The sequence below is a fragment of the Gnatocerus cornutus genome, unplaced genomic scaffold, assembly GCF_029298725.1.
Source record: "Gnatocerus cornutus isolate USDA-ARS CGAHR unplaced genomic scaffold, icGnaCorn1.1 ctg00000023.1, whole genome shotgun sequence".
Lineage (NCBI taxonomy): Eukaryota > Metazoa > Arthropoda > Insecta > Coleoptera > Tenebrionidae > Gnatocerus > Gnatocerus cornutus.
Genome location: NW_028275375.1, coordinates 3,627,590 through 3,649,947, shown reverse-complemented (window position 1 = coordinate 3,649,947; position 22,358 = coordinate 3,627,590). Strand labels below are relative to the sequence as shown.

The 22,358-nt window shown below is 32.6% G+C and overlaps 4 protein-coding genes across 5 annotated transcripts in view; 1 reads left to right on the top strand and 3 right to left on the bottom strand.

The window, feature by feature from the left end:
- Positions 1-22,358, top strand: part of LOC148166434 (neuroglobin-like) — a 61,792-nt gene that overhangs the window by 17,509 nt on the left and 21,925 nt on the right. The window lies entirely within an intron of this gene.
- On the bottom strand, positions 5,771-6,331 carry LOC148166440 (chymotrypsin inhibitor Ani s 6-like). The gene is made up of 2 exons (XM_088049371.1): positions 6,013-6,331; positions 5,771-5,968 (listed from the first exon to the last, which is right to left on the bottom strand). Exons 1-2 carry the CDS (start codon positions 6,062-6,064, stop codon positions 5,793-5,795), a joined length of 228 nt encoding a protein of 75 aa, XP_087905497.1. The 5' UTR covers positions 6,065-6,331; the 3' UTR covers positions 5,771-5,792.
- On the bottom strand, positions 8,016-8,891 carry LOC148166439 (chymotrypsin inhibitor Ani s 6-like). Its single transcript, XM_088049080.1, has 2 exons — positions 8,822-8,891; positions 8,016-8,773 (listed from the first exon to the last, which is right to left on the bottom strand). The coding sequence occupies exons 1-2, from the start codon at positions 8,877-8,879 to the stop codon at positions 8,595-8,597; spliced, it is 237 nt and encodes a 78-aa protein (XP_087905206.1). The 5' UTR covers positions 8,880-8,891; the 3' UTR covers positions 8,016-8,594.
- Positions 13,927-14,545, bottom strand: LOC148166438 (serine protease inhibitor swm-1-like). The gene is made up of 2 exons (XM_088048977.1): positions 14,228-14,545; positions 13,927-14,178 (listed from the first exon to the last, which is right to left on the bottom strand). Exons 1-2 carry the CDS (start codon positions 14,493-14,495, stop codon positions 13,973-13,975), a joined length of 474 nt encoding a protein of 157 aa, XP_087905103.1. The 5' UTR covers positions 14,496-14,545; the 3' UTR covers positions 13,927-13,972.

Here is a 22,358-nt window from a genome sequence, read left to right as displayed (position 1 = left end):
GGTTTAACACCTATCGGTGTGGTATGCAAATAATCTTTACGTGCTCTAACAGTGTTTGAATGCGTGACTGAATAAAACAAAGCTAATTTTACTGATTATAATAATTGTGTGACGTTTCTATTTAAGAAGAACATATTTCTTCGGAGTTAGCTGACAAATCAAATTATATTTAAGCATCTTATAGCTGGAAAAGTACAGAGTGATCAATGGAATTATTTATATAGTTGAAATTGACGTTTTAATGTCAAATAATTGACACATCATTTCTATAATGCGACAATTTTTTTGAATATTTTTCCTCTTTAAATTCCGAAATTACGATTTTTTAAAATATCTGTACAGAACTAAGCAAAATGGGGATTTTTAAAATTGGAATCGCCAAAATCGATATTGACAATTTTTTTTCCAATTTTTATAAAAACTGAATACCAAAAGATACAGAATCAAGTAAAAACTGAATACCAAAAGATACAGAATCAAGGAAATATCTACAGAATTAAGGATTTTTTCAATTCTGCAAAAATGGAGTATGTTAGCTTCTAGACAAATCTAATGTGGACTAAAAAGCTGAAATTTTACTAGATGGGGCCCATTTTCTGGTGTATTCCGTCTCTCTAAACACTAAGAAGACAGTTTTTCAAAATATCTACAGAACTAGGAAAATACGATTTTTCAAAGTTGCCACAAATTTGGTGGCGTCGCCCACGTTGTTATTTCAAAATTGTTTTTTCTATTTTCTTTACTAAATGTTCGGTCATTTCCTGTCATTTTGGAAATAACCAAAAACTTTTTAAACATCCACAGAATTAAAAAAAACTGAGAATTTTAACAATCCTGTCAAATTGTGAAGGTGTTAACTTCTAAATAAAACGCCCAATGGGCACTAAAACTTCAACTTTTTTATATGCAATAATTTTCTTGTGAATTTTTTATCTCCAAGAACCGAAATGACAAATTTTTAAATTTATTTTAACAGAATTGAAGAAAATACGAATTTTTGAAATTAGTGCAGAAATGGTGGAGGCGCCTAAATTGTAATTTCTAAATTATTTTTTTTTAGCACGAATTTTCAGAGAAGCGCCTATTTTCTTGTGTATTCTGTCTCTCTAAACACTGAAAAGGCAGTTTTTCAAAATATCTACAGAACTAGGCAAAATACGATTTTTCAAAGTGGCCACAAGTTTGGTGGAGGTGCCCACGTTGTTATTTCAAAATTATGTTTTTTCTATTTATGAAATGTGCGATTGTTACTTGTCAATTTAGAAATAACCAGGAACTATTCAAATATCCATAGAATTAAGAAAACTGAGAATTTTTTAAATCCTGTCAAATAGTGAATGGGTTGAGTTCAAAGTAAATTGCCCAATGGGCGCTAAAACTTTAACTTTATTATATGCAATAATTTCTTTGTCGATTTCTTCTCTCTAAGAACCGAAATGACAAAGTTTCAAATTTATTTTAACAGAATTGAGGAACATACGAATTTTTGAAATTGTTGCAGAAATGATGGATGCTCCCAAATTGTTAATTTCAAATTATTTTTTTATTTTTTATAAAGCACGAATTTTAAGAGAAGCGAAGTTGTGTGGTTGGTGGAGGCGTCCACATTGTTATTTCAAAATTATTTTTCTATTTTTTTATAATGCACGAAATTCAAGAATCGTGTTAATTTTTTTGTGGATTTTATTGGTTAAAACACAGGCATAAGAAATTTTCCAAATATTTACAGAATTACGAATTCTACTATTTTTATAAATACTGCAAAAATGGGACTGCATGTGTCTTACCTTCTAAATAAAGTCTCTAATGTGCACTAAAACACTTCAATTTTATTAAGTGTGGCCATTTTCTGATGAATTTTTTTTTAAACTCCAAAAAGGCAATTTTTCAAAATATCCACAGAATTAAGCAAAATACGGATTTTTATATTTGCTCGAGAAGTAACAAAGCCTCTCAAATTGTTATTTCTAAATTATTTTTCTCCTTTTTTATAAAGCATAAAGCTGCGAGTTTATCTGTTTAAATGTAAAAACAAAGAATTTCCCAAATATTTACAGAATTACAAATATGTACATAAGTATTAAGAATTTTTTTTATTCCGCAATAATGGAGAGTGTGTGTCTAATCTGGGCTTCATTTTCCTTAAATCCGGCCCTTTTCTTATATTTTTTTTTCTAAACATTAAAAACGATAAATAATAACAAACAAAGTAAAAACAAATTGTTATGACTTGAACTTGAATGTTCAGTTTTATAGAAGCAAATTCTTCAACTTCAATGAACAAAAAAAATGTGTAATTCCTTTACAAGTTTTTAGTACAGGCGTTTCACATTTTGTTATCGTTATGACGTAAGTAGGTTACGGACCTCTACTAAAATGTAAGAATTTAAGAACCTACTTTACCATTATGACTCAAAAAACTCGAAAATTTATGATATACAAACCAGCTTTTCATAAAAGAATATAACATTGTAGTTGGCGTTGAAAACCACCGAAAATGTGCCTTCTTTTAACGAACATGAATTCTACTAACGCAAGAAGCGTCAACTGTCAAAATTTGACAGTGTTGACAGTTGTCAACACATTCTTTGCATGTTTTTAAAACAACTGAAATTGATTTTTCTAACTTTCTACTGACTTAAATTTGCGCATAAGCTCTAATTAAAATATCTACTTATAACCTCAATGTTTGACACTGTAAATTGCACAGCACACTGGATGTTGTCATACTTTTTATTTTATAAACATCGAAATTACAAGTAGGAAATTTATATTTTCTATCTTCTATTTATGAAGATACATTCTAATTTCAGCTCACGATTATTTCCCAAAGAATAATTCTGAAATTGCATTAACTACTGGTAGATACAACAAATTAATACCGGGAATAAAGAATAAAAATTCTTGTAGATAACTTAACAATATTTTAAAAATTAACCTTCCTAAAGAAGTTACAATTCCATATAATTGCGCCTCTTGGAGTTGTTCTTTTGAGACTGCAAAAAAATGATAAAAAACCATTGAAATTGTTAAAAAACGTTTACCTTTCACTGTCTTCGAAGAGTGATCTTTGTTTTTCCCTAAAACAGTAACAAAAATAAGCATTTAACAAAAAATCTGCAATAAACTTTATCTGCGTTGCGCAAATTCTTTGATAAAATCTATCGGAAACTTCACAAAGCTATTGTAAACGCAAACCAGAGAAAGTTTAATAAGCTCACAAAGATGCTATTTTGTTACCTTCAATACAATGTATTAGAAGTATAACGCTCAAGATAACCAGAATGGAAAACTTTCGGGAAGATGAAATCATTTCGCCGCTGTTTACGCAAATCCGAAAGCCTTCTGCTAAAAATTAGTTACACTTAAACTTTAAGAAAATAACCGTAACGTTTATACAGCAAGCAGAACAAATTGAAACGATCAAGAAAAACTCACGTTCGTTATAAAATAATTATAATAAACCAAAAGTGAAAATTTATAAAACTCAATGAGCTCGAAAAGCATGCATATCCGGGTGTGGCGTTTGCTTATCTTCGCAGTGATTGCAGTCAATTTAATACACTCTTCGCACGGTATTACCTACTTTATTTTTACCAAACTTCTCTTACGGAATTTTAGGACAAGATACACCACCGGATGATACTGATGCTGAAGAACAACCTGTAGATGACGATGAGGCTAAACCACCGGAGCAGGAAGAGCCTCAACCGGACGAAGCTCCTGAACCTGCAGAGAAAGAAGAGAGTAAAGAAGAACCCGCCGGGGAAGTTCCTTCAGTAATTGCTCCTCCGTCAGAACCACCACTGCCGTTTCCAATATTTGCGGAAATTGTAGAGATTTTGTTGCCCGGAGTTCCAATTCCGGGGGCTCTGGCGCCGTTGGTTCTTAGGTTCATTTTGCAAGGGCTTTTCATGCCGAAACTTAATATAGATATTTTGACACTTTTGGTGTCTAATCAATTTTGTGAAAAGTTGTCGTCTCCGCCCCAATGAGGGTGAGCTCTAGAAGTAACAAGAACATTTTGAAGTACACGTGTTTTTATTTTAAATCAAACAGTTCTCTGAGTTGCGATATATTGTGTGATTCATTAAATTTCCATTCGCAGTTGGCTTTGAGAAAAAAATTCATGTCGTAACTAACAACATTACAGTAGTTTCGACTTAATATTTGCGAGATTTGCTAGTTATCGAACAAGAAGTCAACGCACGTCCAAAATACACGGCCTACCCAGAATGGAAATTTAATGAATCACACGATAGATATTTACATAACAAGTACGGAAAGTGACCAATTTCGCACGAGTGTAAAAGTAGATGCACGAGGCGCCAGCCAGATATTACACGAGTGCAAGAAAGACACTTTCCGACGAATTATGTACACGATTTTTCCTACGACTTTTCATCATCAGGAAGAAACCATAAGTTTCGACAATAGTTCAATTCTTATCTATTCTAAATGTCATTTTTCTACAACCTCATAAAAAAGTGACGTATGCCACATATTTAGATGGTTCGTGTTTTGGTACATCCATTTTCGAGAGTAAAAGTCACTAGTGTGATATGAATATATCCGCACAGACCTGTCAAAACTGATTTGTCAAAAACGACCTAACCAATTCATTTTTATGATTATGCATGTTGTTTTACAGTGAATCGTCTAGATACTTGAGACAAAAATTCAAGAATTACATTTGTATTTCAAAATAACTGTCAAATTTGACAGGTCTCTGCGGATATATTCATATCACACTAGTGACTTTTACTTTCGGAAATGGATGTACGAAAACATCAACTTTCGGAGTCATTTAACCGTGTGGAAAATGTCACTTTCATATGGGGTCGTAGGAAAAATGTTTTTTCTATTTCGCGTTCATAATGAAGATATTTCGATACGCGTTTGAGCGTATTTCGGTATCGTAATGGACCAATCCGGTGCCAATATTTCCAGGAGCATTTATTTTTCTTAGGTTTGCAGCAGACAAACCGTCAACCTGCCGTCAACGTTGACAATTTAGATTTTGGTTTTGATAAACCATGATAAATCGATCAATACACCATTATTTCTTGTTGTACTTGGCTTAATAATTCATCGGAGAAAAATTCTTTGGATGCAAGAGAACCATCATGATCATGATCAAAATCTTCGCTCTGTTGGCTAACTTGCGCTCCAGTAACCTCAAAACGTCACACCTGTCAAACTGACTGAAATTGGATTTGGCTACTTCGATTTTTTTTCCCGAACATTTTGCAAATGCCAACTACCGTAAAATTCCCTAGATTTCGAAATCAAGTTCATAATAAACTATTATTTTTTGCGATAGTCGACAGACTGTAATCTATCAAAAAGCAAGTAATAAACCTACTAATTGCTAGTTTGTATTTTTAGCCTCATTTATGCATTCGTGGCGCGTTTTTCATCACGTTGTGGTAGGTAACTAAACTAAAAATATTCCACAAGGTCATTGTCAAGTTTACATTTTTCTTTTGAAAATAAACAGAAAAGTTTCCACACTGATCAAAGCATATTTAGCCCTTGCAGAAATGTCGCACCGGTTAGTTGCATGATGGCAGGAGCGTTTAATTGAACATGTCTGACATCACTGAATCCAACTCTCATTATAACAAGCAATTAGCCGTGCTTTGCCCTATACAGTGTTGGATCGGAGGTAATTTGAAGTTCCAACCTTTTGTTCGTTGTGGCCTTGGAATTGCCGTGTGCTTGTCAAAGTTTGATTAATTCGGTAAATTAGAGAATATACAGAGTCGGTATTTTATTTTATGTCTTATAATTTAACACTCTCTGACACAAGTGTTGCTCTGAGAGGGATTTCGCACGTAGCCGTCTCTACAATAACATTTTGTCTCAGTCGCTACGAGGCAGAGTCCTCCAGGTTTTGAATTACAGTTGAAACAAGTTTCATTAATTCCAACATCTCGGAGTTCTTCGTTTGGCGGGCAGGATGAGACTGAAATTTGTCTTTACACAGGACGAATATTTGTGCTTTCTTACCCATTAGCATGATGAAGTGACACCATAAAAAGAACCGCAGCTTGAAGGCCATTTTATGAAAGTGTTCGTTTATTTGTGTTTATTGTTGTACAGCTCGCACAATTATTGTTATTGCGAAGGTGAGCAGCTTAATTACACTTGTGCAGTTTTGCTAAAAAAAGTTATTTTTATGCGATTTTTCAAGTGAATTTAGGTAGACAAAAAATGTTGATCGAACAGGAATTTCGAATCCATCCTTTAAATTAATACGATATCCCGAGAAATTGAGCAAAATAAACGGTTTTCCTCACATATTCCAGGTAAGTCTGGAAAGGAATTGAATTATCTTTCGAATTGAAAAAAACGAAACGTTATAAGCGGATGCGAATATTTACGGCTGGTCCCAAAGGAAACCCAGCCACGTTGACTAAAACTGACGGAGGAACTGAACTCGTTTTCTTCATAGAGTTTGTTAAGAATCTTATTTGAGTTGTTTAATTAGCTCCATTATATGACTAGTCAAGTTGTAAATATTTTGCGTTTTTTTAAACCGAAAACTGTTGTAGATAAAACATTGTACATCACATGCCTATGAAAAAATTTATTTTAGGTTCTAAAATGTTTTCATTCACTACACACAACAAACATGTGTGACGTAATATCGTCTCCAAATTTTATTGCTTTTGCATTAAAATTGCATGAATTACCAAATTTGATAAAAAAATCGAAAAATTTGGTTTACTTTCAAAGTAAAGTTTCTAAAAATTTGTTTTTTTGTTCCAAAATGTTCTAATTCAGTACACACAATAAACATGCCTAACTTAATATCGTCAAATTTCATTGTTTTTGCATTAAAAATACACGAATTACGAAATTTGATATAAAATTTTCGAAATACATATTTGGTTCGGCATCAAAATAAAATTTCTAAAAATTCTGTTTTTTGTTCCAAAATATTCTAATTCAGTACACACAACAAACATGCCCAACTTAATATCGTCTCCAAATTTCAGTATTTTTACATTAAAATTGCTTTGCATTACGAAATTTGATACAAATTTTTCAAAATTTTTTGTTTTCCTTAAAAATAAAATTTCTAAAAATTCTATCTCTTGTTCAAAAATTTTCTAATTTAGTCCAGATAATAAACGTGTCTAAGGTAATACTGTCCAAAAATTTCATTGCTTTTGCGTTAAAATTACCTGAATTACGAAATTTCAGAGACAATTTTCGAAATATGTATTTGGTTCGGCCTCAAACTAAAAATTCTAATATTTTAATTTTTTGTTCCAAAATATTCTAAATTAGTACACACAAAAACATGCCTAATGTAATACTTTCTTTCATAGAAATTTTGCGAAATATTGGTTCGCCTTCAAAATCAAATTTCTAAAAATTCTATTTTTTTGTTTTAAAGTGTTCTAATTTAGTGCACACAATAAACAAGCCCAAAGTGATATCGTCTGAAAATTTTATTATTTTTACATTAAAATTACCTGAATTTCAAAATTTGATAGAAAATTTTCAAAATACTTGGTTCGTTCTCAAAATAAAATTTCTAAAATTTCAATTTTTTGTTCAAAAATGTTCTAATTTAGTACACAGAACAAACTTGCTCAATGTAAAATTATCTCTAAATTTCATTGTTTTTGCATCAAAATTACCAGAATTATCAAATTTCATACAAAATTCGAAATTTTAGTTCGGCCGCAAATTAAAATTTCTACAAATTTTATCTCTTGTTCAAAAATTTTCTACTTTAGTCTAGACAACAAACATGTTTAAGGTAATACCGTCTTTAATTTTCATTGTTTTTGCGTTAAAATTACGTTAATTACGAAATTTGATAAAAAATTTAACTTTCAATTGATAAATTTTGATTAATCTGTATAAAAATTTTGATTATTATGCCAAAGCCTGGGGCGATAACGAGTTGTTGTATTGTCTAACATTCAGAGGTTTCCATTGTTCTGCCAGGGGCGGGATTAGAGAATTTTGGTGACCTAACCAATAAAATATTCAACGGGAGTTCCATTAAAATTTATTTTATAAAAATATGGAATTGTTAATTATTTTTTGGCCTCATGAATTGTAAACGTCAAATTAACATTCAATTGACAGCTTCGGAAACACTAGATTTACAAGCGCCCTGGACGTTTACACACGCCGTGCTGTAAAAATTGCCCAAATCGTCTGCTCTTCACATGCGTTTATAAATTAAAATCACTTTACCATAATGAAGATTGATCATCAAAGTGGAATCTACCTAAATTATTATCTCAATTAAGACAATATTTCTATTTTTAAAGTAATATTAAAACGTTTTTTATACAGCCATCTTGTGTACTTTTTGTGCACCAACTACAAAATTGACAGAATTGACAGATGATGAAATTTACAAATGTCAGATGTGACAGTTCTCATAAATTTTGAAAAATCCGATTATTTAAATTAAAATTTTTCGGCCAAAAAGTTTAATACAACTCTTGTGCGTTAACCATTTTACAGCGCTCAATCATTAAAGCACTCCGGCTACGCCGTCGTGCTTCAAACTGATTTCGCGCTGTAAAATGTAAGTTACCACACGCGACTGTAAATAACTATTAACAGTCTGATGGCAAAACACATTTATTGTTGTCATTCGTGTCTCTCACATAACCAGATTTACAATAACATTTGCGTTCTTTGAGCACCACGCAGTTAACAAGAACTCCAGCATTTCGACAAGTTCGACAGTCACCTCCACTGTCTAACAGCTCTTCGTTTTCTCTACAAATTTGGGCTAAAATCAAAAGATATTTACATCAAAACTACTCAAAAGGTGGTTTACCTGTGACTGCCAGCACACACAAAGCAAAAATTATCAGAAATTTACCACCAGCAGCCATGTTATAGAGACAATGAATGAAAAATAAAGTGTCAAACTTTACTTATATGTATTGTTGGCAGGTAAACATGGGAATCCCGATAACAATGTTAGTTTAGACATGTACATATTTTTTATTTGCCACGAGTAAATATCACCAATTGAATTAAAACTTTAAATATGAATTAATATGTTAAACCATGTTTGTTTGAATTTATAGTGTTTACATTCAATTTATAAATAAAAATCATTCAGCAGATGTGTTAATTTCTATTTTCATGTGATTGAGTCGTGCAAGCTGTTAATTTTAAAACAAATTGACATGATTCCCAACTCAAATTTTCACTTTGTTTTCCAGGAAAAATTACAGACCGTTTTCTTTACTTTTTTTAATTTACAGCGTGGCTGAATCTTTGCTTTTAAGTGATTAATTTAACCAGGATGGTAATAAATTTGACCACAGACTTAATTACTTTATGAGCTGTGTTATGCACCACAGCTAATTAATTTTAGGAATTGTGCCGTACTTCATCAGTTTATGACGCTGCAAAAATCATGCGGCTATACAAAAATTTCATTATGTTGTTATGAGGCAGAAAAATATAGTTTTAGGGGTTTTGGCACTGCTCGCCGCTGTTCGTTATTGTAATATCTGCATTTCATTTTTATTTCGAAATTGCTTTCGTTCTGAATGTCGCATTGGTATTGACAATAAATTTTAATGACTGTCTAAATATGGAATTTATGCAATCAGATCTTATTGACATTATTTTGGAACTTTTTTTTGATGAAGGAGCCCAGCAGAGCTTAAATTTTTTGACGCACAGTGATGGATTTTAGAAATTTTCATTTTCAGGACGAGTAAAAAATTTCCAATATTTTACATTCGGACCTGTATTTTTGGTAGTTTTGACGCTAGAATAATGAAATTTGGACAGATAACTATTCTTGATCTAATGACTGCCTGTGCCAAATCTCAAATTTTTTAAGTGTCAGGGACGGATTTTAGAAATTTTCAATATTTTGCATTGGGATCTGTAATTTTAATAGTTTCAACACAAGGGCAGTGAAATTTGGAGACTACTATTTTTGATTTATTGACTCTCTCTTCCAAGTCTCAACTATTTTGAGTAACAGGGACGGATTTTAGAAATTTTCATTTTCAAGACAAGCAGAAGAGTTCCATTATTTTCCATTCGGACCTGTATTTTTGAGTAGTTTTGACACTAGAGCAATGAAATTTTGATACATTGCAATTTTTGACTTGACGACTGTTTTTTTCTAATCTCAATTTTTTTGAGGTACAGAGACGGATTTTAGAAATTTTCCTTTTCAAGACAAGCAAAAAGTTCTAATATTTTCCATTCGGACATGTATTTTTGATAATTTTGACAATAAAGCAATGAAAGTTGGAGAGATTACTATTTTGGATTTTATGACTGTCTGTTTCAAATCTCAATTTTTTTAAGCCACAAGGGCGGATTTTAGAAATTTTTATTTTCAGGACGAGCAAAAAATTTCCGTTATTTTCCATTCGGACCTGTATTTTTGGAAGTTTTGATACTCGGGTAATGAAATTTGGACAGATTACTATTCTTGATCTAATGACTGCCTGTGCCAAATCTCAAATTTTTTAAGTGACAGGGACGGATTTTAGAAATTTTCATTATTTTACATTGGGATCTGTAATTTTAATAGTTTCAACACAAGGGCAGTGAAATTTGGAGACTACTATTTTTGATTTATTGACTCTCTCTTCCAAGTCTCAACTATTTTGAGTAACAGGGACGGATTTTAGAAATTTTCATTTTCAAGACAAGCAGAAGAGTTCCATTATTTTCCATTCGGACCTGTATTTTTGAGTAGTTTTGACACTAGAGCAATGAAATTTTGATACATTGCAATTTTTGACTTGACGACTGTTTTTTTCTAATCTCAATTTTTTTGTGGTGCAGAGACGGATTTTAGAAATTTTCCTTTTCAAGACAAGCAAAAAGTTCTAATATTTTCCATTCGGACCTGTATTTTTGATAGTTTTGACAATAAAGCAATGAAAGTTGGAGAGATTACTATTTTGGATTTTATGACTGTCTGTTTCAAATCTCAATTTTTTTAAGCCACAAGGGCGGATTTTAGAAATTTTTATTTTCAGGACGAGCAAAAAATTTCCGTTATTTTCCATTCGGACCTGTATTTTTGGAAGTTTTGATACTCGGGTAATGAAATTTGGACAGATTACTATTCTTATCTAATGACTGCCTGTGCCAAATCTGAAATTTTTTAAGTGTCAGGGACGGATTTTAGAAATTTTCAATATTTTGCATTGGGATCTGTAATTTTAATAGTTTCAACACAAGGGCAGTGAAATTTGGAAACTACTATTTTTGATTTATTGACTCTCTCTTCCAAGTCTCAATTATTTTGAGTAACAGGGACGGATTTTAGAAATTTTCATTTTCAAGACAAGCAGAAGAGTTCCATTATTTTCCATTCGGACCTGTATTTTTGAGTAGTTTTGACACTAGAGCAATGAAATTTTGATACATTGCAATTTTTGACTTGACGACTGTTTTTTTCTAATCTCAATTTTTTTGAGGTACAGAGACGGATTTTAGAAATTTTCCTTTTCAAGACAAGCAAAAAGTTCTAATATTTTCCATTCGGACCTGTATTTTTGATAGTTTTGACAATAAAGCAATGAAAGTTGGAGAGATTACTATTTTGGATTTTATGACTGTCTGTTTCAAATCTCAATTTTTTTAAGCCACAAGGGCGGATTTTAGAAATTTTTATTTTCAGGACGAGCAAAAAATTTCCGTTATTTTCCATTCGGACCTGTATTTTTGGAAGTTTTGATAGTCGGGTAATGAAATTTGGACAGATTACTATTTTTGGTTTAATGGCTGTCTGTTCCAAATCTCAATTTTTTTTAAATACAGGGACGGGCTTTAAAAAATTGTATTTTCAAGACGAGTCATACATTTTCAATAATTTACATTCGGCTCTGTATTTTTTGTAATTTTGCCACTAGGACAATAAAACTTGGAGAAATTACTATTTACGACTTGTTCATTGTTTGTTCTAAATTACAATTTTTTTAAGCTACAGGGACGGAATTTAGAAATTTTCATTTTCAAGACAAGCAAAAAAGTTTCAATATTTTCCATTCGGACTTGTATTTTTGGTAGTTTTGACACTAAGGCAATAAAATTTAGAGAGATTACTATTTTAGACTTGATGACTGTCTGTTTCAAGTCTCAATTTTTTTCAAGGTACAGAAACGGATTTTAGAAATTTTCATTTTCAAGACGAGCAAAAAATTTCCAATATTTTCCATTCGGCCTGTTGTTTTTAGAAACGGGAAATTTATCAAAAAACTACAATTTTGTAAACATTTAATTTACAGAATCTTCGAAAGTTACGAAATTTTGTTCAAAATATTCTCAGAAATAACACGATGATGTCATTACTTCTTCCTACAATTGGAGCAGGTTTCCAAAAGCGAAAGTGGTCTAGTTCGCACGCGTTTTTCCTTCGAAGGTCAACTAGTTGGACTTACAACAACTTTCACACCTGTGGTGGTGGCGCTTACAAGGTGAACTAGCCAGTATTCGACCTTCAACGCGTGCTCAACAGTTGTACTCCTCTGGTTTAGTTCCCACGTTTTTTTTGCTTCGAAGGTCGACTAGTTGAAATCAAAACAATAAGTTCAATACCTGTAAACTTCGCAGTTATTTAACTTTTATTTCGCTTTGTTTTTATTGAAAAGAACGAAAAGCAGAAATCGTAGAGGAAACTAGATTCTATTATCATATGGCATCTTTGAAAGACAGATACGGCTAGACAGAGCAAAGGAAATAATACATATTTGAAAGACAATGAAGGCATTATGGGCGATAAAAGAACACTAAAAGCTCAAAGAGCTCTAAAAGAATTTTATTTAAAGTAAAAATTTATGCGACTATCCAAACAAATGTCATTCCTGAAAATAAATGTGAAACACTTGTAAAACATCGTTAACGTAGATTCTGTTCATAAATATTTGAAAAAATATTTAGGTAATGAAACTCAAGAATAAACAAAAAGAAAAAGTTATTTCAGTAGTTGTGTAACTGAACAGAAAATATGAGTTTTTTTCTCGTCCATTTGTAAAATATTTTCTTCTTTTAAATAAAACCCCAACATATCGATCAGCTCCAATCAAATCCCTGTATAAAACATGAAGCATTCTCCGGAAATATCACCATTAAACCTTGTCTATTCTTTTTTCAACTTCATTGCAAATTAATCGATATTAACTCACTTGAGGTTTCCGATGAAGTAATTTTATGTAGCCAAACCAATTTTGTCCTGGAAAATTCCATTTCATTTGCGGAATTACTTTATTGATTGTTGTTTTCGTACATAAACAAGCTAATCCATTTTTTTATACAACAAGCTAATTACCAATTAGCAACCGAATCAATATGCATTATTAGAATTCGGAAACTCATTCGTTCATTAAATAAATTGCTGAGTTGGAAGAAAAAATGTTGAAAAATCGTTGGAGCAATTAGGAAGTTAATTATGTTTGGTTGTTATCTTTACAGGTGTGTTGCAAATAAAAATAAAGTGCTAATAATGAAAATTAGAATTTTATTCTAGGCTTATAAAACAGGAAGAAATCGTGTGCTGTTCTCGTTTTACTCAATTTATTTTAGTGCAGCCGAGTTTGAATAAACCGAAATCAATTAACTCGCAATTAACAGCGATTGCTGCTGTTATTTATGGTTTAGCTGTTATAAAAATATGTGCTCTGTAATTATCATTCATTAACTTTTATTGATACAATAGCACAATAGTCAATATGCAGAGTCCGCCAACACCAATGTTTTCTAATGTTTTAATATTTAAGATGATTTTATTAATTTTATTGGTGGCGCCATCTATTAGAAAATGCGAAAATTGCAAGCGATGTCAAAGAATTACACATTATTACAACTTTGAGCTGTCACTTCACGAGTATTGTAAGATGCTATAGCCCACGTGTGATGTACAATGTTTTATCTACGACTAAAAAAATGCAAAAATTGCCTACAACTTTTTATTTTCGTTTCAAATATTTTGCACGCTGTTTTAACTACACTTGTTTACAGGCACGCAAATTCCGGTGATTTCCTTCCTGACGTATCCGTCTTTGCAAACACATCCATGAGCACAATACAGTTTTGTACACTCGCTGACATCTCTTCGGTCACACGTCGGTTGACAATTGCTGGCACATTCTGAGAACATTTCGTTTTGTGTGCATTCCGGGACTGTCTTATTCCTGCTCACTTTATCTACAATACGACACGTGTGGCCATCAAGTTAAAAGTATAAAAGACGTACCTGGGTTGACGCAACTATCGATTTTAACACATGGTCCTCTTAAATATTTCCTGATATATCCTTCGCTACAAGCGCAACCTCCCAAACACAACCGAAAGGTGCAAGGCGGTGCTTGTGGAGTTTCACATGTTGGTAAACACGGCTCTACACATTTCGTTGGTACTTCGTTTAAACCGCAAATTAGAGGTTTGATGCCTTTGATTAAGAACGGTGATGGCAGAGTAATGCACACACAGAATGCGGCAAATATTGTTGTTTTTGCCAACATAGTTCACGCCGTATAAAAATCTGTTTTGACTAATCGTGTTATTGTGATGAGGAAATTTTATTATCAGTGTTGTTTATTCGGGTCATTATCAAATAGTCACAACAGAAATGTTGTAAAGTGTCGAACTGTACGTCAGAGATCAATGCTAAAAGTAATTGACCGCATCTAGAGCCGGCAGATCGCGTGGCAATTTTCACCCTCATGAGTACTCGCTCTCATTATTCGTTGATTAAACAAGTGTTGGAATGGCGGATGCATCGTTTATGAGGTGTTTGGGAGTTTCTTGACTGGAACGGTTTTAGTGTGTTATTGCTAATTTATAACGAATAAATTTTATTTATACTGGTCAAAAAAAAATTTTGTTATGAAATGAAAATCAACTATTCGAAACATTAATCGCCCATAACTCAGTTATTTGTTCAAAGATATGAATTTAGAGTCTAGATTTGGCATCTGCCCGAAATTCTGCGTAAAATGAGCTAAATAACGCAAGTTTACGTCAAAAAATCAGCGATTGACTTTAGTTTTAGTGCATTTTTTCCAAAAAACTCACATTTTCGACTTTCGGAAAATCTAACAATGATTTCTTAACTAAAAAATCGCGAGAAAAACGATGGCGCAAACCGCATCTCAATATCTGTAATAGTTTCTGACATATTGAGCACGAATTGTTTCGAACCTTCAAAAATTTGGCCCTCTGGCGACAACCCAAAAATTCAAACGGCCATAACTCAGTTATTTGTTGACGAAAATTGACAATTCTCATGTTTTTGGAGTCAGCGTGACATTCTGCGTAAAATGAGACCCAAATTTGTTAAGTTTGCTTAATAAGTAAATGAGGCATTGGCCAAAAACTGTTTTGAAAACGTCATTTTAGGGTGATTTTCAATCAATGCTTTCAAGGTGAAAGCGACGTTTAATACCTTTGTGTTTACATCAATCGAAAGAGGAGCTCAAAATCTATTAGCTGGCCAAATTTGAGCTCGATCGGACAAATAGTTTATGAATTATGGCCAAAAATAAAAAAATTGAAAATTTTTCATCGTTTGAGTCGGATTTTTTTTCGCGAAAAATCGATTATCGAATTTTGGGCTTTTGACAACTTTTTCTAACGTAAAATGAGCCGAGAAAAACAATGGCGCAAACCGCATCTCAGTGTCTCTAATAGTTTCCGAGATATTTAATTTTAAAAATTAGGAAAAATTAGGAAAAATGAAAATCAACTATCCGAAACTTTGATTGGCCATAACTCAGTTATTTGTTGTCAGATCTGAATGTTAATCCCAGATTTGGAATCTGCGGAAAATTCTGCGTAAAGTGATGCATAATAACTAAATTTTACTCCAAAAAATAAGCGAGATATCGATATCAAAAGTTTGGCATAGTTTTAGTCATGAATTTTCGACTTTTGCAAAATGTAAGAACTTTTTTTTATGTAAAAAATTGCGAAAAAAACGATGGCAAAAACCGTTTCTTAATCTAAGATTTTTTCTTTTTTTGAGGAGGCAATTCCACTTTTAAAACGACGTTTCACAGCTCCAGGACAAATTTTTGTGACTACTGCTATTAAACTCTTCCAAAAGCCGCCGATAACATCAATCACTCCAAACGAGTCAACGAAACAATTTCAAAAATAAAATTGATACGTTTCATCTAAACAAATCTCGTATTGTTGTCCTCTCACAAAACGGCTCTGATATCTGGTTGAAAGCACAAGAGCACAATGGGATTTGTAATGCGACCTGTGGTGAGATCTCCCCGTGATATCCTTCATCAATTAATCAGCATTTGTACACTTGGCTTTCGCAGAGAACATTTTAACACGGTTGCTTGGCCGAGCACTTTACTAATTTATCGGTGTTTTAGCGATTTCTTTCGGAATAAAAGTTTGTCTTTTACAATATCGATTCCATTCCCTAAGTTCTCCGAAAAGTTTTAATATCAGTGATGTTTGGTTTAAGAAAGTCACCAACTTGGCAATCTCGTTGTAGGCTTAGCTTAAAAGCTTCTTCCAAAGTAGATTTGAATGAAGGAAAGATTGAATCTACAATGTTAAGGATATTAAGGATGTCATCGAAAGCTAAATATTTCGACAACGAAACAGCTAAATATTCAGTTACGTGTGGACGCAATTAACACGAACCTTAGAAAATTAAACATTTTATCTTCCGCTTTCTATGCATGGAAATAGTCTATAATTAGGGACAACTCGTAAAAAATTCAGTACGATTTCGTGCGGATAACTCAGTTTTCCAAAACAAGTTCTAGCATGAGTTGGAAATTCTAACATTATTTTAACGATTGTTGAGAAAAACAATTTAAAGTTTCCATTTAGGGACATTTTTCTAGAATTGTCATCAAAAGACGTTCTATTGGAAGAATTTCATAGTATTGACAGGGGTACCAACTCACAAACCAGCATGATTTTTGGTGTCAAAATAAAAGTCAAGAATGAAGTTCAAAATTCCCCGAATTTATCGGCACCGACGTAAACTCAATTTCCTCGGTGATTTGGTGATCCCACTTGTCTTGTGGTAATCACACCAATCGCAAAGTGATTGTCCTTTTGTACCCCACAACACCATAATCCCAGACTTTAACCACCAGCCTAAGCTCTGCTTACAACACGTGACGTTAATTCTACCAAAACGAAATTTGGATGGTTTTAGACGATCGCTTATTTGATCATGTTTGTCCGACGAAGTACACGAGAAACAAGATGAAGTGGAAGGAATTAATATTGCTGTCAGATGAATTACTTCTGTCTGCTTGAGCTGCTGATTTTTGCTGTCGCGATATTTCTTGTTTAAACTGGTCCTTTTCGTTGTTAAATTGATTGCGTTTTATTTACTGTTTCTTGTACACAAAAGGTATCATTATTCTACTCAATTGGCTATTGTCGTGCAAAATCGATCGTTTATACCTGTAATAGAGTTAATTATTATACACACCTGCTTTTTAATAGATAAGTTATCTATTATAATATTATACGCTCTTTGGATAGCGCAATTTTTAGTTTGGACAGGCTAAAATTAATAGTGGCAGAATTCGGCATAAATTTTCTTAGATTGAGAGAATTTCCCTTTAAATTGACTTTTCTTTCAGACCTTCTAAGAATGTCTAGATTAACGGTATTTTTTTTCAAATAAATCAACTTAAACGTCTAATTAATTAGCTTAACCAAAATTTTTTCCACAAAGTTACAAGCATTTTTTTAATACCACAAACTTTAAAAATAGACAAAATATTTTCTTAACATAGTTCTTGTCTTGATTATTTGATAAAAAGAGAGATAAAGTCAGTCAAACGTACTGAGAAAACAAAAGAATAAATTGTTAAAAAAACAAAAATAAAATGAATTATTTATATAGTCGCGAACGTCTGTCTGAACTTGAAATAATTGACAGTTATCGGTGAGTGACAGATCCCGATGAAAAAGTTTGTTAGTTTTGTGAATATCAGAAACTAATAAAAGAATAATTCAAACCCACTGCAGGAAAAATGAAGTTTAGACAAATAATTCTCTTTATCAATATCACTCTGTATGTATGTATAAACGTTATTGCATATAATAAACTTATCGCCTGACGTGACTCACTAATGAGAAGCGCCATATATTAATTAATTGACTACCAATAAAGTCTGTTCCGAATTTTTGTCTAGTTAACATATGCATAAATTTACCTACATATTCCATGCAAATTAACTTGCAAATTTAAATCCAGTTTTGAAGAATGTAGAATTCGATAACAAAGATAAGTTAACAAACAAAAACGACTTGACGTAAGTCAGATAAAAGTTCAGCCAATATAAAGTCTGTATACTTAAGTAGAGGCGAACTTCACATTTACACTCATTGTCAGTTTAAAACGTGCAATGAACGGAATTGCAAAAGTGTTGGCAATTTGTGTTTTACTGCACTTTGCTTTATTAAGTATTTTTCTTTTTTTCGCGAATATTGTATGTAATAAAACTTGTTTTTAGTTACTGCAGAGTGTGACCAATGTGGAGAAAATGAAATCTGGAAAGACAGTGGAATTGACTGTCGAACTTGTTCCAATTACAAAATTGTGAAATGCGCTCTTCTAAATGAAACGAAATGTTATTGTCAAGACGGTAATTACGTTCGCCTGAGTGATAGCAATAGAAAGTGTGTTCTAATTGAAGATTGCCCGAATGAGGACCAATGTGAAAATGGGCAAAATTAGTTTGATTTGATATAATAATGATTAATACGTTTAATTTGCGCTTCACTAAACCTACTTATACCACTAGGCATACTTAATTTTTCCTGCAGCGGATTTCGATTAACAAACGAAAAATTGTCGCACATGTCAATTTTTTTTAATAGATGAGTAAATTGCACCAATCGCAGAGGTGTATTTTAAATTTAGCGCCAACAAACAATCCGCTGCAGGAAAAATGAAGTTTACAAGATCGTTATAAATGGTATTTAAAAATACGATGTTTCAGAATGCAGAAAATCTTGTCAAGCAAATTATCCATATCGCAACGAAGTTTTTGCCTGCTTTGATCTTTATAACTGTTTCATAATTAAGTAAAGCGGAATAGTTTTTTGTCAACTCTATAAAAAAAATCCATGCTAATAGCTCTGATGTGACACAATTTTTGATTTATTGATAATTATATCAAAAATTAAAATATAATACTGAAATTTATTTCAACCGTAATCTGATTTTTGTGCCGACAATGCGTAAATACTCCAGCCGGCAAAAAAGTCCGATTACACCAGCCGCAGGGGCATTTAGAAGGAAAAACCTTTTTCATAATAAAGATTATACGCCGAAGTATTATTTACACAATGTATTTTATAATTCAAAATGATTTTTCCAACTTTAACATAAAAATTTCCACCTATTAGAAGATTCCACATTGTTAATTCTAGTTTAGACGGTTTATCAACCATAAAACGTTTTACGTCTCTCCAGCAAATGCCGCCTTCGCTTGTGACTCATGAGCTAATATTACTCTCGAGCCGTAAAATCCTACCTACAGTCGCTCGTATGTAAATAAATATTACTGTTTGAATGTCTCTCTGTTTTTTTCATTTTTTCAATTACAGAGCTCTGACCCGAATAAAAAATAAAATCTCATTAACTTAAGTAAATATTGAACAGACTTCTAAGAAAGTTAAAGTCTGGAAGTATATTTTCGCCGACGTTCAACAATATGTCGTAAAAGATGAAATAGAGATAGATTATAACAAAATTTTACAGCAAAAAATATTAAAACTGAGAAGCTCATTTAAATAATTGCACATGCTTGTTTACATATTTTTCTTTAAGTAGACAAACATTTATTTTATTTCTAGATAAAAATTATCATATTTGAACGAGTAGATAATCCCACTCGAGTGACTAATTTTGATACAAAAATCATTATATTGAAGTACACGTTGTAATTTTTACATTTTTATAGGTGAAGGGCATTCATCAGGCCGAATACATTTATTATCGTTGTCACTTCTTAAAAATCCCTTATTGTTATCGCAATAGCAGCCACATTCTTTCCGGGGCGCACATTTGACAATTTGTCTCTTGCATGTCTTGCAATCGTAGACTCCTGATTTTAGTACCTCATTGGGACCACATTCCTGCTTTGGACAGTCTTCTAAAAGAACTAATTAAAACACTTTTTTGATTATCATCTACAATTCTACCTGACCACACCAATGTAACAAAAACCAGAAATACAATACCAGCAGGAAAGTTCATCTTGGATTGCGTATTGACCAGGATCAAGTTCGCTTTTATACGACCCAATCTTGTTTGTCGTAATTACATAATTCTCTCAGGCAAATAGACGATTTTTATTAACAAGATTCTACGGACTGTGCAAAAAAAGTGAGATTTTAGAATCAACAGCTTAAATAAACATCCTGGAATGTTTTTTTTTGTTCATTTTAGCATATTATGTCTTTTCTGTGCGATTTCGTGCGATTTAAATACTGAAGTTGGCAGCATATAACTGCGAAACATGCAATGGGACAATTGTAGTTATCAAATGTGCAGGAAGACAAGAGGATTTGCGTGTTTAAACAGCAGGAAAAGAAGGTGACAACAAATGCTTTCCAGTTAGTAAACGCCCTCGGCGATAACTCGCTGTTTTGATTAAATGAACTGATATTTTAGAAGAATTTACCGAACTTTTTACATTTTATAAATAGTTCTTAAAGAAGTGGTAGAGGGAACCGAAAATTAACAGCTCATTGCGAACCACCTGTATAATTTTAAGCTTTTGATGAATATTTTTTGTTTGCATAGTTTTTAACATGCAAACATGTATATTTGCATGTGTCTAATAATTTAGTTCGTGAACTCATTTTCGTATTAACCAGGCATGCAAGCTAATGATCAATTCTCCTGAAAAACTTTCAACTTTTTTAAGTCCTGCAGATTTTCGATTTATTTCGTTTTTATTTCCCCACAAAACAACACTTTTTCTACAACATCGTTCAAGTTTCTGTGCCTCTAAGGACACTCATTACGAGGTATACATTTATTATCATCGTCTCTCCTGACAAAGCCTGCATTGTTGTCGCAGAAACACCCGCACTCTTGTTGTGGTGCACATTTGAAAAATTGTTTCTTGCATGTATTACAATCATACACTCCAGATTTGAGGACTTCATTTTCGTCACATTCGCGCTGTGGACATTCCTCTGCTAAAATTAAAAAGAGGATTAGAACGATTCGCGTTGGACGAGGTTGAATACCTGACAAGACCGAACCAACGAAAATTAAAACTAGGAGAGGCGCAATAAACTTCATGTTCTTGTTTGGTGCTCACTACTGAAATGAAATGGAATGACCTCGTTATTGTGATTTGTTTTAAAATTTTGTATTTGTTTTTCATTGGCCAATTTTACTTTTTATTTCCCCCACTGTAATTTGTGGAACCTTGAAAACGAATAAAAGTGATGAAGTCTGGAAATCCCACCAGTTCGCTAAAATGAAGCCTGTAATAGTAGTCCTCTGCATTCTTTCAATTTCGCTTCTTGCATGTGCAGGTAATGTTAATAATTTAACGCAAATTTATTTTACTTATTCGACAGATGAACAATGTGGTAACAACGAGGTCGTAAAAGACAGTGGTTTTGACTGTCAAACTTGCAAGAATTACCAAATTGTGCGTTGTGCTCTCATCAATAAACGTCAGTGTTACTGCAAGGATGGCTACGTGAGAAACGACAAGAATGAGTGTTCGGCAACTGTTGATTGTAAAGTTTAATGGAAGATTGTATGTAGATTGGTACTGATTAGTCGGAAATATAAGCGAAATCGTCCCTAAACCGACCGAGTTTTACCCCAAATGTAAATTTAGTTTGCATAACCCAATCATTTCTGTTCTGTGGTTCTAAAGGTGCATTGGCATCAAAGCAACATGAAGGAACTTTTGGGGGTGAAAAGGTGAAAAGAAAGAATTGCTGCCTTCTACGAATTTTCGATTTTCGGAAAATGTAAGACCGAATTTTTAAGTAATAAAATGCGAGAAAAACGATAGTGAAAACCGTTTCTTAATATCTTTGGTGGTTTCCGATATATTGAGGCCGGATTGTTTCGAACCTTCAAAACTTTGGCCTTCTGGAGACAGCCCAAAAATTTAAACGGCGATAACTCAGTTATTTGTTGACAAAAATTAAAAATTCTTGCGGTTTTGGATTCAGCGTGACATTCTGCGTAAAATGTGCCTAAATAAGTTGAGTTTGGGTAATAAATAAACGAGGAATTGGCCAAAAACTGTTTTGAAGACGTCGTTTTGGGGTGATTTTCAATCACTGTTTTCAAGGTGAAAACGACGTTTAATACTTTTCTGTTTACATCAGTCGAAAGAGGAGCTCAA

Coding starts and splice junctions, on each gene's coding strand:
- LOC148166439 (XM_088049080.1), bottom strand. CDS start 8,879: ATGGCTGCTGGTGGTAAATTTCTGATAATTTTTGCTTTGTGTGTGCTG. Junction 8,774..8,821: donor GTGTGTGCTGGCAGTCACAG/GTAAACCACCTT, acceptor TTTTGATTTTAG/CCCAAATTTGTAGAGAAAAC.
- LOC148166440 (XM_088049371.1), bottom strand. CDS start 6,064: ATGGCCTTCAAGCTGCGGTTCTTTTTATGGTGTCACTTCATCATGCTA. Junction 5,969..6,012: donor TCACTTCATCATGCTAATGG/GTAAGAAAGCAC, acceptor GACAAATTTCAG/TCTCATCCTGCCCGCCAAAC.
- LOC148166438 (XM_088048977.1), bottom strand. CDS start 14,495: ATGTTGGCAAAAACAACAATATTTGCCGCATTCTGTGTGTGCATTACT. Junction 14,179..14,227: donor CGATAGTTGCGTCAACCCAG/GTACGTCTTTTA, acceptor GTCGTATTGTAG/ATAAAGTGAGCAGGAATAAG.